This window comes from Heliconius melpomene, chromosome 5 (genome assembly GCF_056956725.1).
Source record: "Heliconius melpomene rosina isolate 202511_hmr_F chromosome 5, ASM5695672v1, whole genome shotgun sequence".
Classification (NCBI taxonomy): Eukaryota; Metazoa; Arthropoda; class Insecta; order Lepidoptera; family Nymphalidae; genus Heliconius; species Heliconius melpomene.
The window spans coordinates 6,699,230-6,718,174 of NC_140393.1; the positions used below are offsets into that span (position 1 = coordinate 6,699,230).

An 18,945-nucleotide genomic window follows, 5' to 3' on the forward strand; every position below is an offset into this window, starting at 1 on the left:
TTTAAAATATTACAAAAATCTTTAAGTTAATAAGTAAATTTATCTTAAATGGCAAAATATTTAAATTATCTTTAAAATTGTATTTTTAAAACGCATTCAAAGTAGCGGGACAAGAAAAGACACAAAATGTGCACTTTTTCTGATTATGACCCGTATATTGTTTCATTAAAAACACCTTTTTTCGAAAATAAAATATTTTAATTATTTTGCCTTCATAATGCATATCAGGAGTTTTGAAATTAACACCATATTTGTTGACTGGGTTCTACTTAAATTAAGGCCTACAGGCCTATTTACCAAAAATATCCAAGTAGGTACTCAAGTTTCATAGCTTTTCCCGATTCCGCGGGGGATCCGCGAGGATCCGCGAGGATCCGGGGATAAAAAGTAGCCTATATTGCTGTACAGAGAATGCTCTATCTTTCTGTATAAGTCCCTCTATTATTTATTCAGCTTTTCTGAAAATTATCTATCTATCTATATATTATAATTTGCTTGTATTTTATTATAGTGGAAATAACTGAAAGCACAGTTATTTTTTCATTTTTATTTACATGTACAGAGAAGTACGTTCGCATCACTTTTTTTAAAAAATATATTCCCAAATTTCTCTAATGCGACAGTATATTTACAATAGAAAAAAACCATTTAAAAAACATTAGGCGCGAAATTCTATATAATTATAATATTTCAACAATATATTAACAACAATTGATTATTGCTATTGAAGCGATTACGCAATTAACCTGATTTGCACGAGAGAATAATGTCGACCTATTAACGCTTTGATAGTAACGTTATGACCATTTTATGTAAAAATTAGATAATAATTTACTAATAATTAATTTTCTAATATCACCAGTATGTAAATATTGGGGTCGTAGTGGCACAGTGGAACGCCTTACTGTAAGCTGCTAAGACTGTGGCATCGAATCCCACTCAAGCAAATAAGTTAATATTTTATACACATCTGTTTAATGTTAATATATTTCTGAACTAAAAAAATATTAATTTTGAAGATATTTTTGCGCCTACAGGCATTCTAATCTAATGAGTCAATAAAATGAGTAAAACGATTTGCATGTTTATGAAAATCATTGAATATCAAATGTTGAAATCCTATATTCTACCCATTTTCACATCAAACTACTATGACACTAATAAATACTTTATCGATTTTAAACTACACATTTAATACTGGCACCAGTACGAGAAAAATATAGTAATACTTATTTTATATAAAATAAAAATATGTAAGATACAAAAATTAAAATTTAAATAAATTAATTGAAATTTAATGTTTTTTGTTTGAGGTTATAAAATAATCAATATTTCTATAAAAAGTAAATTTCATTTTTTAAATTTGTATTGAAAAATATTTTTTACTATAAATTATACAGTAACCTCATTGATGAAATCACCTGTAGTAAATTAAAATTAAAAAATGTCCAATAGTGATAGGACGTTAGAATCAGACTTTAGATCAGAGAAAAATGTATTTTCTTAACACTTAAATAATATTTTTTACAAATATAGATGATATATCTTGTTTAAACTTAAAATGACAAAAATTAAGTGTAGAAGTAAATACATATTGTTGTTTGTAAATACATCCAAACGTGAACGTTATATTAAAATAGTTTTTTCTAAAACAATTTTAAAAGTTCTAGAAACATCTTCAAACATTTTTTATATATAAGATAAATAAATTTATAAAGAAAAACATTTAATTTATGAGATTTTTTGTATTTTATATTATTGTAAATAAGCTTTATTAGGAATGTATTTGAGTTTTAATGTTACATTGTAAATAGAATATAATAATATATATATCATAGAGCACTAAAATTAGGCATACAGGTCTTTAATATAGGGCAACACTACAAAATTAATAAGGGGATAAGAAAAAAGGAATTTTTACGTCTGTCATTTATTACAAAGGAAGAAGAAGGAGGAAGAAGCGTTAAGACACGCTTCCCACTCATTTATTAAATTAAATATATTTTTTAAACTGTAAACATTATCTTCAACAAAACGATATCACACCCAAATTCTAATATCTATTAGAAACAGAAAAATAAAAAAACCCCTTCATCTTATCGATGCACTATATAAAATGCATTTTTTATGATCATCTGGTCAGACCGTAAGTTGACACCAGTAGTGGAGTGGTTGTGACATAACATCAACGCTAATGCGAAGTGATGAGAGCTGACACCCGGGCACTGGTGTGCACGGATTTTGGACATCGATATTGTTGGAACTAATTTTTGTTTATAATAAAAACAATCTTGTATTTACTTTGGGTTATATTAGTTTTTGTTGGGGCTAGTGTTTTTGTTGGAGCTGATTTAATATGAATGTGAGTCACGAAGGTATTTTTAGCTAAAAAATTGGGGCACTATCCACACCTATAGATACTTGAGGGTCTCGGGATGAACATAGGATACTTTTTTTCCTCATATTTGTAATATATATCAATATATTAAAATACTTATTAATTTGACATGCAATTTATTCCGCTATGTTAATAACAACTGTCGCTATGTGACCGTTGCTAAGCAACGATTTGCAAAGTTTATTGTTAGAAAACGTCACCCAAAATGAGCTTGCTTAACGCATCTCTCTATTGAAAACTGAAAATAACTTGATAAATATATTTAATAAATATTCGTATAGTTCAAACGGGCGTAGCCGCGTTCGGGTCCACTAGTAAGGGATAAATAGCCTTAAACCTTTGTAAAATGATGTTTTTAATACGAATCGAAGCTTACGTCGCATTTAATTCAATTAGTACTATGTATTAAAAATGAAATTAATAAAAACACCCTCCAAAGCGAGTCGAACCCAACACCATCAAGCTTAATCAGATAAGTCGTTGAGTAGTTGACACCATATAACTAACTTACAATGTATTAATTAATAAAAAAAATAAGAAACTATAAAAACTAGAAAGAAAATAATAGATATGTTAATTCAAAAGAAATAAAAAAACTTAAATCCATATAAAATAAAATAATACCTCAAAACAATACAAATAGAAACACAAAGTTACTTAAAAACTTTTCCTAAGTTACCCGAATCGCATTAGGAACGAGCGGCCGCACGTAAACGTCGTGACCAGAGTGTGACCAAATCATTTTGTACGGCGGTCATCATCATACAATGTGGGATTTCTTCTTTTTGATCATTTTCTTCACCATAATTTGATGTGCTGCAATTGGGATGTCAGGTTTATTTATGTGCCTTTCCAGATTTAAAGTTATGCCGCTTGTCAAATACATATTTATGCTTACTATAGTTGGGTTTCGTATATTAAGATTCGATTCCTTGTGTAGAAAAATTAAATAATCATATTACTAATCCTTTTTTTGCTTAGGAACTTTTTTTGCCTATGAATGGTCATATAAGAGGCCAGTCGTGGCCCAGGGGCACCAGCTTGTGATTGTAAACGTGACGTGACGTAAGTTTGTGGATTTGATTCCTAGTCGAGGAAATAAAATATTTCATATTTTCATTTTTTTGCTCTGGTACTGGCCTTGAGTCCCACGCTTTGCCTCCAGAATTCAGCAGAAAGTGTATAAGGAACATGAGAATGGGAACTGAGTGTTTTACCTCTATGTTCCCAGGTTCCCACTGCCTACTTTGCTTTGTGCGTGATACGGCGTGAAACTGAAAAAAAAGCATTCATTAAAGGACAGTAATTGAGGCCTGTCATTTTCATGGAACGACAAGTAAAGTCGTCTCAATATCCATCTTATTATTAACAATATCTTAATTAAAAGATACAAGAATAAACTTTTTGAACTTTACACAATCGTGCTTATGCCTGAAAAACATGTCAAATAGTACATAAGCAGTTGAAGAGTCACCATCACTCACAAATGTCACTCAGGATTTACGTTCGATCGTAAATCAAGATGGCCGCCATACCCCACGCCCCCTCCCCAGAGCTGCGCCCGCGCATAATTGAATATTTCACACAATCCTCTCAACACCTCCAGGAGACCGTTCAAATACAATGTTATGTTTTACGGCTTCAGCTATTGTGTTAGAGCTTAAACTGTTGATGAGTGATCATGCGGAATGCATTAACTTTAATAGGAATTTTAAATGCAATATTTCACATTTCACGACCCACCTTTGGAGTTTAGCGGCCAATGTTTTATGATGATTTGGTTTGCTATTGAAAAGCGGGTTGCCGACAACTCTAATGTCGCTTTGTGGATGGGAAAGCGACATCGATATTGAGGTCTTAATACGATTAATATACGCGGAGGCCGTCATAGCGTAGTGACACAAGCGTGTGATTGGAAACGGGTTGCTGGTTCGATTTCCATTCAGGGGAATTAATTGTTATTTATTAATGTTTTCATTTCTTCGCTCTGGTAATGAATAAGCATGGCATGGCATAAGCATCCAGAATTCGGTGGTTTTTTTGGGTAGAATTGTAGTTCTATTAGGTTCCCTCTACCTACCTTACCCTTTTCTATATACAACGGGAAGTTGAAAAAACAGTTATATACGCTATGCACGTACATATATCAAAATATGCACCTTAAATTGTTATTTCTGTACATCGCATATTACATTATGTGAATGATAATTTAAATATTATTGTTCCCTAACAATAACGAAATTTACCTTATGTGGCATTATTAATATTAATATTAGAAGGATATCACCTTCCTCCGAATATTTTTATTACAAAATTAAAGAAATATTGTATTTATAATATTAATTATAGAGTATTTGGTATATGGGTTTACCGCAAAATTAAAAGATTTTAGTAATTTTTATAGCTTGGTGGGAAAAAAAATTATTAAATTTCATTCTCCTGAGTTAGAATAGAACCCATAATCGTTGCCTTTGCAGTTGCACACGTGTGCACCTGAACCACGACGGTATCAAATAAAAATTAATATATGTAGTTTAATTTACAATTTAGTGTATCTTATAACACCCACTTAAGAAAATCAACTTGCAGTACGAGTTTGTTCACAATTTTAAGGCTTCGTAAAGAATAAGATCAATGTTTAATAAAAAAATGTCTCGCGATGGCTTCGCCGGAGTATTTTTAGTCATTTGATGCTGTCTTTTGCTTTCGTTTAGTTTAAAAGTTATTTAAAATTTAAACATGCTTATAAAACTGTACTGAACTAAAGTACATATTTGATTTTTTCGAAATCGAACCCTAACCGATCGTCGATGGCACCTATAACAATAATATATATTTATATCTCTATATGTAAATAAACTAAGGCCGTTATGGCACAGGGGCACAGGGGTGTGCTACTATAGTGCAACGATTATGGGTTCGATCTTCATTCAGAAGAATGAAATATTATTTACTTATTTTCATTACTTTGACACCAAGGCAAGTTTCGCCACCCAACTCGCAATGCCTCGCGAATTCGACGGAAATTGGGGAACGGAGTGACTTAACACTATGTTCTACCAACCCTAAAATTAATATTAATGACATATATTTATATATCTATAATAAAAAACTGGTATTTTGTAACAATTATAACAAGTCTTAACTCGCATCGTATATCAGGAAATGGTTTGCGCTTGTATCGTTATCGGTGGGAACCACAATGAAATTTTACAAATCGATGTATGTGCCTATATATGCCTTTTTAAGTAGATATTTGTTGAAAATAATATTATGTTCGTATTTTTGTATGATAATATTGAAATATATATATATTTTTCATTTAATTTTATACTATTTCTTTTGTTTTAACTGATAATGAATAATGTATGTACAATTTCAATTTTATTTGTTGTTGACATACTATGTATACCTACTTGTAATCAGATTTTTTTCAGTTTTACGCTATATCCTAGCTAAAATACGGTAGGCACAGGAAACCTAGTGTTGAAACACTCCGTTCCACACTTTCCGCCTAATTTTCACAATGAACACACACACATAATATGTGCTTAGATTACCTACATGCTAATTACGCTGCTAGTTACGCTGACTTACACTATCCCCGACGATATTTATAAAAAAAAATAAAAATGCAAATTTTAATTTCTATTTATAATCTGCTTTTAATGTTTCTTTAATATCTATTTATTTTCACAAGTACCTACCTATTCACGCATAAAAACCCCAACGATAGGTTACTGTCACATTACCTACTCAATGGCCGTAAACATTCCCGCGTTATGGCGTACCAGACCGACATACATTTATTTTTAATATTTTCACGAATAGATTTTGAATCCCCAACTACCTTGTTAATACATTAATATATAAACAATTGTGATCAATTACGTACAAATACATGTAAAATTGAAGCGAGTCGTGGTGCAGGAGCACAAGCCTGGATGCGAGAGGTGTGGGTTTAATTCCCACTCGAAGAAATGAAATATATAATATTTTTATTTCTTCGCTCAACACGCAATGCCTCGGCGGAAAGCGGAGACCAGAGTGCCTAAACACTAGTCTCTCTCTACCTACCCTGTCATATGCGGCAGTGGAAGCTAAAAAAAATATTCAACATTAAACATATATCAACAATCATATCAAAGAAATGACATAACAGAAACTAACGTATACTAAAAATAATAAATAAATCAGCTTCACACCGTATCCCGCACACAGCAGGGTAGGTAGAGGAAACCTCGTGTTACGAAACACACACGTGTTACGAACACTACGTTCCCCACTTTCTGCCAAATTCTGGAGGCATTGCGAGTTGAGTGGCAGAACTAAACGTCGCGCTTTGCCTCGACACCAGAGCGAAGAAATGGAAATACAAACTTCCTCGAGTGGGGATCGAACCCACAACCATCGCGTTACAGCCTAACGTATAGATACTAACATACCTAATTCTCAAAGGAATACATAATCACCGACCGTCAGAGACGAATCAATCATTTATACTAAATCGAGTGCGCTACACGCGAATTATCTGCATTAGACATGTTAATCCACTCATTTTAACTGTAATTTTATTCCGTATTTATCGGTGCATTCATTACTAGCAACCGCAAATCGGGCGCCCAAAAAGCTCGCCATTTTCCATCGGTTGCCCTATAGGTAGGGTCGGCACATGTAAGACGTATCACCCTAACGTTAATAAGTCAAAGTTAAACGTTATTTGGTTGACTCTAACTCTAACTATGGTTGTCTTAAAATTGATATTTTCTTAGATATTTCGTAAATAAATTAAAATATTCGTCTTATATTTACCAACAGAACAATAATTTTAAGTATATAACAATTAAAACTAAAGATTAATAATAGTTAAGTTTAATAATATTTAAAAAAATATAATAAAAATATATTTTTGGCAGCCCTAGGCCTCCCAATAGTTAGGATGTGCAACACACGTGAGGGTGTCATTCAACAATATTTAACATACGAGTACATCAACCTATTTTGAATTTGTTACCGGCATGCCTAAATAAGAGCATTGTTAATTTTATGTCCATTTCATTAGTATAAAACCGATGGTTGGCTGTTTTCTAATTGATGATTAATTATAATAATATATTAAATATATTATTATAGACAAAAATATTTTTTTACTGACTTTTGACATATAGAGCCCTTGGGGGACACTAAGAAAGGGTTTATCGAAATTCCTTTGGGAACGAAAAAAAACGATATTGTACGTTTCATAGTAAACGCAAATTAAGACACTCCGTTCCCATTACGACACTTCCGTCTCCCACTGTGTGTTAAGTGGCAAAACTGAAAGCCACACTTTTCCTCGGTTGCCATAAAAATATTAAATATTTCACTCTCCAGAGGGAATCGACCACAACCGCAGTCAACTTGAAGTCGCACATTTGTGCCTATGACCCACGAGGGGTTCCACTTTGAAATAATTGTGAAAACTATTCAAATATTATTAATAAATTGAAAGATATAATTAGACATATATACCTATATAAAATTGAAATAAACTGTACTTGAACAATACTGACATGAATTACGCTAAGAAAATAATATAATCCTCCAAATTAAGCATAAACTTTTTATATACTTAATTATATTGTTCCAGGGAAAAGTTTTTCGTTAACAATAACGATATCCACGAGCCCGCCTCAAGTAGCAACATACCAAAAAGCAATAAAAGTGACTGTCGATGGACCTCGAGAGCCACGATCTAAAACTAGTAAGTATAATTATATTGTAAAAAATGTAATATTTATGGAGAGAAATCTGAAGGAGAGTTCAGACACTTTATTCTCCAGTTTCTGTCCGCTTTCTCTTATCATACCAGGAAAAAAAAGGAATTAGACGTCAGATATTGTACAATGTGGTATAAAAATACAACTCTTTCAACCCTCGCTCATAGAACATTCTGTATCAACGAAATATATTAGGTATATTTGTACTTCATACGAGTATACACATATATATTACTGTTTAAAGTCAAATTTTAAAATTATAATAAATTCAATATGATATTTTAGTTAATTTTAAAGGTAATGTTTTGTATACAAATAAAGCCACAACACTAAAATAAAAACCACAACGAATGTTTTATTTACAATTTAATAAATTATATAATTTTCACTGTGCCTACGAAATTTCGTGCAAAATCACCTTAGTTTTCTTTCTGATTATCAAATTTCTATTCAGGGAAGCCATTGCTATTTGCTACAATTTGGATTTAAACACACTTACATACTTTTATACTATAATATGGTTAGTACAATATTTATAATTCTAACAATTTTTCTATATACCATGATAGAAACAAAAATAAGCGAAAACCTATAGAACGAGAGAAAGCTGTCGCAGTTCTTCATTTACTGTAGCTCCATTGCATATCATTATTATGGTGAAAACGACATATTCTCTAAGGAAAGCGGAGAAACACCAAGTTATATTGTAAAAATATATATTTGAAGAACTTGAAACCACAACCAACATTCCAACCCCACCATACAAACATCAATATTATCAAATATCTAGAAATGATAATGAAAACAGAAATATTACCCATATACGTGTGACAGACTAAATCATATACCTCGTTAGTGAAATTAACGCAAAACTAATTTAAATATAAATCGATCGGACATGTCACTGCCTGGGGCAGACCGGGGCAGACTGGGGCACAATTTGTTATTACGATGCCCTGTTACAAAAACCGCACGAGAGACGTAAACAATTAAAATATATTACGGACAGTTCTATTATTATCGTATACAATTTTCATACGCGATACAGTGGTTGCGGCCTCGCTATCTACAGCTGATAACAGTTTTCTTCCCACGGGAGCTGGTATGGTGATTGTGGACGGGTCATTCGGCGAAGGACACTCAGGAGTAATAATAACATTGATATTGTTTTTTTTTGTGTGTAATATATAAACAAAATTATAGTTTATAATTAAATATAGGCGTGTATAGAAAAAAACACAAATGGTAGTCAAAACTGAGGATATAATGATAAAATGCTGTAAATTCACACGCTTTATCTTAACGACCTAATTTTATATATTAATAGATTCAAATTTAAAAAACCCAAATAAAAGATAATACAAATTAATAAAAATAAAATCCTCACTAAGTTTCACATTCACATTGTATAGATTAAAACAGCTTTCTTTCAAATATAATTTCAACATTATAATACTAGGCATCCTGGCATCCTGTCTCCAATCGCCAGTCACGCGAAACTAAAGACTTCTTTAAGTCCTATCAAAATTGGCTGTCGGGTGGAAAAAGCACGTTGCACCATATGCCATAACAGAGCTCGGGGCTAACAATAGCGGAATTATATGTAATAAGTTGGGCTCACGCAACACAACTGCTCCCCGATCACCTTTGTGCTGACGAAAAACGAAGGATACGAGACATTATAGGTACAATGTTGAGTACGTATCGTTGTATGGCTTGTATCAGTTGGCAATCATACAAAATGGATGCTTTTACGTCTTTACGGTTAGTAGAGACGGTAGAGTTTCGTGTCCTTGTTGAATTCTGCACTCTTTTTTAAGTAAACTTTAGTTTTTTAAATATATTTTGAGACCAGAGGCACAACCGTGTGACTTTTAACTTGATAGGTGGGTTCGATTCCCATTCGTTCCGATATCAAGGCAAAGCGCGGTGTTGTTTTCCGCCACTCAACCTGCAATGCCTCCAGAATACTGCGGAAAGTGAGGAACGAAATTTAACACTAGGTTCCCTCTGCCTACCCTGCTGTGTGCGAGATACAGCGTGAAGCTGATTTATTTATTTTATTTATTAAATTATTCATATATATAGTAATGCCAATATTGGGTAACATTAAAGGAAATACCGAATGAATCATATTAACATGTTGTAAATATAAGGATTAAGAAATAATTAAGAAATAATTCAATTTATAAAGTCACTTTCACATTTGTCACACTATGTGTCAGAAGTTGTCAGTGCCATTCATTCATGGAGAGCCTTGACCGAATTACTTTTTTCCTTAACTTTTATATAGACAGCACTATTGAACACATTCCAACTAGTTTTGATACTTTGATAGTTCATTCAATCGTTCATTCATTCATTGTAAGATCGCTTGGACACATTAAACATATTTGTTCTATTTGTTATAGCTAAGTTAATATTTTTTTATTAGAATAGTGATAGCTATATAAAATTAAGATTTCATGTATTTTCATGTCGCTTAACCCAACGCCGCATTAACAACCCTACAATTATTCCTTAATCATTATATTTATAACATATTAATAATCTGTTTCATTCACCTTTTCCCTTAATGTTACCCAATATTAGCATTTCTATAGGAATTACTCTCAGAAAATAATTAACCCACTAATATACCACTATAAATATAAATGAATATCTGTGCATCAAACTAATCAACACATAAACAACCCAGCACAGATATCCAAACAAAGAACTCAATGTACTTAGTATAAGCCCCAACTCCACCGGACAAGAAAGGAAGATCTCGCACAAGGGACTTAAAAGTTTGCGTTAATAGACTTAATTTGTAGATGCCCCGTAAGCGGCTTCGCAGTGACCCTCTAGTGTAGTGCCTTTTACGATTCGAATATCGATATTGTTTTGTTAATTGGCCTTTGTTTGATGTTAATGTTAGTTGTGTGTGATTTAAAAATTGGGGCCGGTCGTGTCGCTGCTGCACATGCATGCTATTTTGAGCATTACAGGTTGTGAGTTCGATTCCTACTCAAGAAAATGCAATATTTAATACTTTCTTTTAATTGCACCGCAGCCTTTGGCCCTCCGTTCTCTCTGACTACTCCGTTAGGGAATCTAAGTTAAGTTTCATTTTAAATATAGTTGATTTTTAAATTTGCTAAATTTTACTGACAGACCAAAAACTAAAAAACACTTTTAAAAAATCGATAACTCGTATCACTTGACTCGATAAAGCACATCACTATCACATATATAATAATAATTAGCCATGCATTTGTTTGAGTCGATTTCCCAACATAATTGCGGCATATTTCGTTGTATTGTGTAAACTCATAAACTAATTATGTGCGTATTTTTTTTTAAAAGCGGAATCGATATAATTGCGTCGGTCGGTGCCTTTCAAATACCGCTAGGGATTCGGCATGCAACCTGTCATTTTTGTATGGAGAGAAAAAAAAAAAACTTTTGTTCCTAATAAGGTGATTGACACGAGGCTATTTATTTCGGACCCAGGAAACGAGAGTTTTTATTTTTTTTATATCGGAAGTTTATTTTTAGACGAATTATAGATTAGTAGTAAGAAATAATGCCGTTAAGACTTTTTTATAATATTCTATTTTTTATTTATTTTAGGTATTTTTAATTTAGATGTTAATAAAAAGATAGTTAATAAATTTACCGAATGTATACATCCGTAGTGATTACAAGTTCTAAATAACACTCGCGGCTTCGCCCGCTTGAACTATACCTATAATTATTACTTTACTAATCTGCATTACTTTCGTTTTACTAATGACGTTATTTTAAATATATTATCTTCTATATCTATATGTATATTGAAAAGTAAAGATTCAGACCATTTAATAAAATGTAAAATAAAATTTGTTGAATTTTCTTTAAAATATATAACTTTTTATTTATAAACTACAATTAAAGTAAAAGAAACATTAAATGTTTAACTAAAAACATTATTTAAAGAATTAAATAATGTTTTTAATTCTAGTAAGTACGTTATTAGCTGCCAATATCATTATTATTTTATATATCTTCAATTCAAAAGACGCCGAAACTTTACGATTTTTTTATAAGTATAGATTAAATATTAAAAAAGTATCTTAACACTAGGTTCCCTCTGCCTACCCTCCTGTATGCAGGTGAAGCTGATTAATTAGATATTTGCAAGCTAAAATATATTTTTTCTACAACAGGTACAAACGTAACTACACACCAAATTAGGGCGATAGGCTTCCAAAGACCATTCATCTCAACCACCTCAATGGCGCTTCGCGATATGGAATACAAGACGTCACATTCCAGAAGTATACGGTCGTTGTCCCATGAAGAACGAGAGTACAAAACTAATGCTAACATACCGACTGAAGGTAAGAAATGTTATTATATTTAAAAACATATTTCATTTTTCTAATACACAAAATCATTAGTAAATAATATTAAAAAATGGCATGTTTTTTCGGTCAACATATTTACTTTTTCCAGGTATATTATAGAGCTAGCACCCCCATCATATTTCAATATTTATGACAATAAAATAAAGCAAAAGAAAGATCAATATGCCTATATTTAAAAATAAATACAACAAATTACATTTAGCCTTCTAAAAATATACATCTATTGAGGCCAGTCATAGCTCTGGAACCCAAAGTGTACTGCAAAATCGACTGTGGGTTCGGTGTCGAGGCAAATCGCGGCGTTGAGTTCCGCCACTATACACGCCTCCAGAACTCAGTGGAAAATAGCTTAACACGAAGTTCCCTCTACCTACCCTGCTGTGTGCGGGATAAAGCGTGAAGCTAAAAAAATGTAAATAGACATTCGTTACGTATAACACGAAACTCTTCTAGCCTTGATATTCAATTAAGAATTTAACTAAGAAACAGAAACAACATTAATTTCCTAAGTAAACCTTACTGAAATAAGTAATTTAAACATAATTATGTTCTAAATCACTATGCAAGTGTCCCGAGCCGCTAAATGTATTAACATCGAGCTCATTGCTCTCTCAATCGCTACCCTAACTGACTGCCTTATTTGCCAAGCGAAAATGAGAACGAACTAAAGAATCTATGCGACAGGACTGTAAAAGTTGACATTAAAGAAAATCTAAATATTAAAGATTTATATTAGAGAATCTTGGGGCGCAGTGGTGCAAGGGTATAACTGTAAACCCGATGGTAGTGGGTTCGATTCTCAACGGGGGAATGAATTATTTGTTAATGTTTTTATTTCTTCGGTGTAATAAGGCAAACCGTGGGTGGAGTTCGTGTTTCTCCAAAATTTGGTGAAGAGTGGGAAACGGAGTGTCTTAACTCTAGATGCCCTCTGTCTGCTATATGCGGGATACAGCGTGAAAAAGAAAATATTCACATTCTATGATTCATCATTCGTTCATTCATAATTTTTCGTTTATTCATCTTTGGTCGGACCTCTAATAAAGAAATAAACAATAGCGTACGCATTTGGTTGATGACAAAATCGCATTATATCAATAATTTCTACATTATAAAAGTAATGAAAGTAGTACATTAGGTACATTTTGATCCCAAAAAAAGTAAATTCTTTTAATATAATCAATTTCTTTATTAAATTGTATGGTGAATGGTATGGTTTATCATGGTCAAAGCACTTGAAACGTTTCTAAGAGGTGCGGATTCAAATTCCGCTATATTAATTTTTTTTTACGTTTTCTATAAAATTACTTTGCTTTTAAAAATATACAAAACGTTATTTTATTGCCAAAAAATTAAACCGTAAAAGCTATTTCTATGCATTATACAGTCTATCTTATATTCTTTCTTACAAGGCAATCCAAGTTTTCATCAGCATCTGGCAATCAGCGCGCGCGCACCTAATGACGGCCATTACGCACATTATTATTAGCCTCTCCGGTCCATGTCAACTGGTGTTTTTTGATTAGGCAATTTGTATTAGTAGAAAATAGTGTTTTATTTATGTTTTTATAATGTAATTCAATTATTTTGCGGGCAGGGGCTCAAGCGTGTAACTGTGAACGCGACATGTTGTCGATACGATTCCGATTTTTGTTTTTTCACTCTGGTGTCGAATCAAAGCGCGGCGTTAAGTTCCACCACTCAACACGCAATGGCTCCAGAATTCGGTGAAAAGTGGGGAGCGGAGTGTCTTAACACTATATTGTGTTTGTGTATTAAAATTGTAACACTTAAAAAACGATTGTAGAACGAAACGACGATCAAGGTTAACCCAATAACTATATCAGTTTCTCGGGATCGTCCCCATCATTCCCATTAAAAACGATCTATTTCCTGCCAATAAAATATTATTACTATATTTATGACATGTCTCATAATATTTCAATATTAGATTCTACTGTGTCATTTGTAAAGCCGAATATTTTTTCTTAAAGAAAAGAAGGGCATATGGAATAAAGTTATTGAGAAGCTTCGATTAAACTGCAGATGTAACTTTTTTCTTCTAAATTACTATTAAGTATAACCAGATGTATTTTTTTACTTGGTCCATTTTTCTCTATATAAATGTCTTTATTATGTTATTTTACTGATGAAGAAAAGGAAATTTCTAGGACAAAATTAACCTCGTAACTCTTGAAAATGTGTGAGAATTTTAAAGCTATATAAACCTGCCACTTCCACCATAAGCAACTGCATCATCGAATCAAACGATCAAACATTATACAGCCTTTTGAAATTGTTTTATTCACCGGTTAATACAGTAGTCGGTGGTATCGATACGTGCATATTATACTTCAATGATGGAACCCGACCGGGTTCCACAATCGGAACGGCCAATTACATGCTGATGGAACACCTTGCAGGCAATCACCGCCGATGTACGACCAGATAAACAATGGTAATACCGGCAGAAACGTAATAACTGCTAGAACTAGTTTATGTTGTAGATCTTTTGTTTATTATGTTTTATACATATCTATGAATTATATAAACTAAATTTATTTGGTATTTTTCTTTTAAAATCTAATTGGTAATAAGTGCTCTCAAATTCAAGTTATCTATGCATTTCTCATAATATATCGGGATCGTAAGAAACAGATGAGCTCTTTTTAGAAACATTGCAAATTATATAGAATACTATCGGGTAAAACAGTTTCTATTTCAATGGCAATCATAAACATGAAAAAAATCAATGCATTCATTACCCAGAACAGCTTCACGCTGCATTCCGCACACAGCAGGCTAGGCAGAGGGAACCTAGTGTTAAGACACTCCGTTCCCCATTTTCAGCCGAATTCTGGGCGCATTGCGTGTTGAGTGGCAGGACTCAACGCCGCTCTTAGCCTCGACACCAGAGCGTGTCCACCAAGTAATGGAAATATAAACGTAAATAAATATTTCACTTCCTCGAGTGGGGATCGACCCCACAACCTTCGCGTTATAGTCACACGCGTTATAGAACAGAAAAATATTAAAATAGATTTAAATATAAAAAGCATTGTAGCTCAAGCTCAAGTCAATGGCCTCTGGATGCTCAACAAGAGAAAATAATAATAATAACATCAAATGCGATCTCAAGAAAAAACAGACGCCAGCAGAATGTCATTACGGCGTAACATCGCGCTAGGAACTAGCCAGCAATTAGGGAGAGAATAGAATTTTAGATTTATTTATGTAGATTAAAGCTTAAAAACAAATAAGAATATAAACTATAAAAAATATGTTTTGGGGTCCTAGTAATTTGTTGCTGCACGTCGACCTTATTACAAGGTTTCTATTTAATTCGAAAGAAGACATGATAAGTTCAATATTAATGAAAAATGGAAATTTATTAATAGGAGCTGCATATATAAATTAACCTATAAAAATATAAAATAACACTTATAACATAAGAAAGAAAGTGTGATCCATTAGATAGTCCATTATCGATCGATGGAAACGAAAAATGGAAACCAAAAACAAAACTTTCTTTTACTGAAAAAAAAAATATATAATTTAAATATAATAAAATTACAAAGAAAGCTACTTTGACAGAGAAAAAAAAAACAAATCCAGTGAACAATGTAATATTACATCGCACCTAATTTCCGGTACAAAATTTTCGATATGATTGATCAATTTCGATGATAAACATCTCGGGTGCCATGATTGGCTACCGAGAGCCAACAGCCTAACTGCTACCAATATCTAAGACGACTAGTTCACCATTTCACATTACAATCCAGCTACAGTAAAGAAATTTAGATCGATTCATACAAAAAAATGGTACTCACCAAGCATTGTATCACAAATAGCTGAAATAATCGATGGTACTAGCATCGCTGGCGCGTATCTCTGCGGTTACACTTGCTCAAATAAAATCAATCTTGGTGCGGAGCGAGGGTTCGTGTGAAAATTTGATAACCAACCTATGGATCGATGGGGCTGCAGAAATCACGGGGCCATAGCTGCGGTTTCAATCCGTGTGCTACTGTGGGATGGCAGCGCGGCCACGAATTAGCTTCCAGAGCACGCGACTGTTCTACAATCGTGTTGCTTCAAGATATATCCACTTGTATTCCGTTTCTCAGTTTCCGCCGAATTTTTATATCATTGTGTGTTGAATGGTGGAACTAAACGCCGCGCTTCGCCTTGTTATCAAAGCGAGAAAATATATATATATTCATTGACAATCGTCGAGTCTTTGCCACTACGACCTTCACTCAGTATCTGCAGTAGAGCTTCAACTCTGCTGCAGAACAGAAACATATTTATTTTAAAACGTAAATAAAAGTGAAAAAACTTTTAAAAGTTCAATTGCAATACGAGACATAGAAGCCTTTAAAGTATCCACCAGTCATTCTTCTTATGGACCACCCACGTCAACAAGTATAGTTAAACAAAGTAAGGTATAATGTCCATTTTAGTTAATTCAATTCATATTTTTAAGATTTGTTTCTATTGTATTTTTATATTATATTAGAGAGTTCCCAGGTTGAGGATTCGATTCCCATTCGAGGTAATAAAATATTTAATGTTTTCATGAGTGATGTGTTGAGCTACGCCACTCAACAGGCTCCAGAATTCAACGAAAAGTAGGAAGCGGAATGTCTTAACACATACAGTTACAGTGTGAAGCTGAAATATATTTTTTAAATATTATTATAATTAGAAATTGAAAGTAATATGGTATAGTCGCTTATTTCTTGTTAATCTAGTTATAGTTTATATAACTAGAACATGAGAGGTTCTATGACAGAAGACCCATCACGGGTGCATTAAAACTATTAAAATGTAGAATGGGCGGGGCGCTGCGGGCAACATTAACTTCTCTGGCCACAAACCACAGCTTCTGGACTGACTGGAGCTGGACGGACAGACATTATCTTTTGCGTACATCATTTTTCTAATAAGATATTTTTCAAGTGATTCTTAGATTTAATTAATTGACTTTCTTGTAGCTAAGCTCGATAAATGCCATTTTGTGTTTAAAACCGTATTTTGTCTATTACTATTATATATTTCCTAATTTTATATACCTAGTACTAAACTATAGTATTATACAATATCAGTTATATACTTAATATTACTATTAAGAAAATAATAAAAAATCAGCTGCTGTGTTTGTTGAAAGCTCTAAGCCGAAATCTATTTTCATCTATATAAAATCTGAAAACCGTCTCGCCGTGTTAATTCTTACTTTATTATTCAACCTATTGAGCCTTTCCCCTCGTTACAATCGGCCACTATTTTCCGTACGCCGCCATCTTCTCGCGTCCGCAATAAATTCGTAAATGCGCGGTCAAATGAGCTGACCGCAGAGCGAAAGGAAAACTACTATTACCTTCTTAGCTTCGTATCTGTATACTGTTAGAGCTAGTCATTGACAAAGTTCACAATAGGATTTAGAAAACGAAATATATGTAGAAACTTTTAAAGTAAAAAGTATTTATTTAAATTTATCTGCCAAATGTTATTCTGTTTCTATAAGGGTGTCATAGATATAATATGTATTTACAATCGGAATCCATTTCTCGAGAAATAATTCCATTTGATGAATCCATTGAGTAGTTGGCGTATACATATTCATATTTGAATAGCTTTTCCGAACCGTCTAGGTCTTATAAAGAACTCAGCCACACCATTCTTTCTTCATTTTCATGTATGAACCAAAACAAACTAAGTCGTAGAGCAGCGGCTTACATCTGAATATAAACACGGCAGTTGTGAATTCAATCCCCACTTGAGGAAATCAAATATTTTCTTTTTCCCGTTCTGGTAACAAGATGAAACGTAGCGTTGAGTTCCACCTTTTAACACACAATGTCTCGAAAATTGAGTGGAAGGTGGGAAACGGAATGTCTTAACACTGAGTCTCCTCTACCGACCCTACTATATTCGTGATATAGCGTAAAACCAAGACTGTAAGTGGTAAATATATGACAACCTACCTAACCTACCTACCCTATAAAATAAGCCAGGTGCAGGGAAAAAAGTGCAAATTAATTTTACTATATTATTATGCTTTAACCTCGTATTGTACGAGTATTGTACATTTTTTTGGGACAAACAGCCTCAACGAGCGATCTGAGATGGTGAGGTAGGATCAAAAGTCTTAATGTCTCGCACTTGCGGTCGCTGGCAGGATACGCTTGTAGTGTAATGAGCAACACATATCGAAACCTTACAAATAATTTACAAAGCCCACGAAAAAAACCAACTGAATCACGTACTCCTATCCTTCGAAGGAAAAAGCGTATCAAATAGCACCGTGTAAACTGTCCTCCCTTTCTACCATGAACGAGTGAGCGAGACGCAAAATCTGTAATAGCCCACGATTGTTCGATACAAATTTGAA

The 18,945-nt window shown here is 33.0% G+C and overlaps 1 protein-coding gene across 1 annotated transcript in view; it reads left to right on the forward strand.

Annotated features, from left to right (window-relative positions):
* Positions 1 to 18,945, forward strand: part of LOC146539094 (uncharacterized) — a 43,517-nt gene that overhangs the window by 11,831 nt on the left and 12,741 nt on the right. The window contains exons 3-4 of the mRNA XM_085186001.1: positions 8,028 to 8,141; positions 12,348 to 12,521. Of these exons, the coding sequence (XP_085042127.1) occupies positions 8,028 to 8,141; positions 12,348 to 12,521 (288 nt within the window). The remainder of the gene's footprint in view (positions 1 to 8,027; positions 8,142 to 12,347; positions 12,522 to 18,945) is intronic.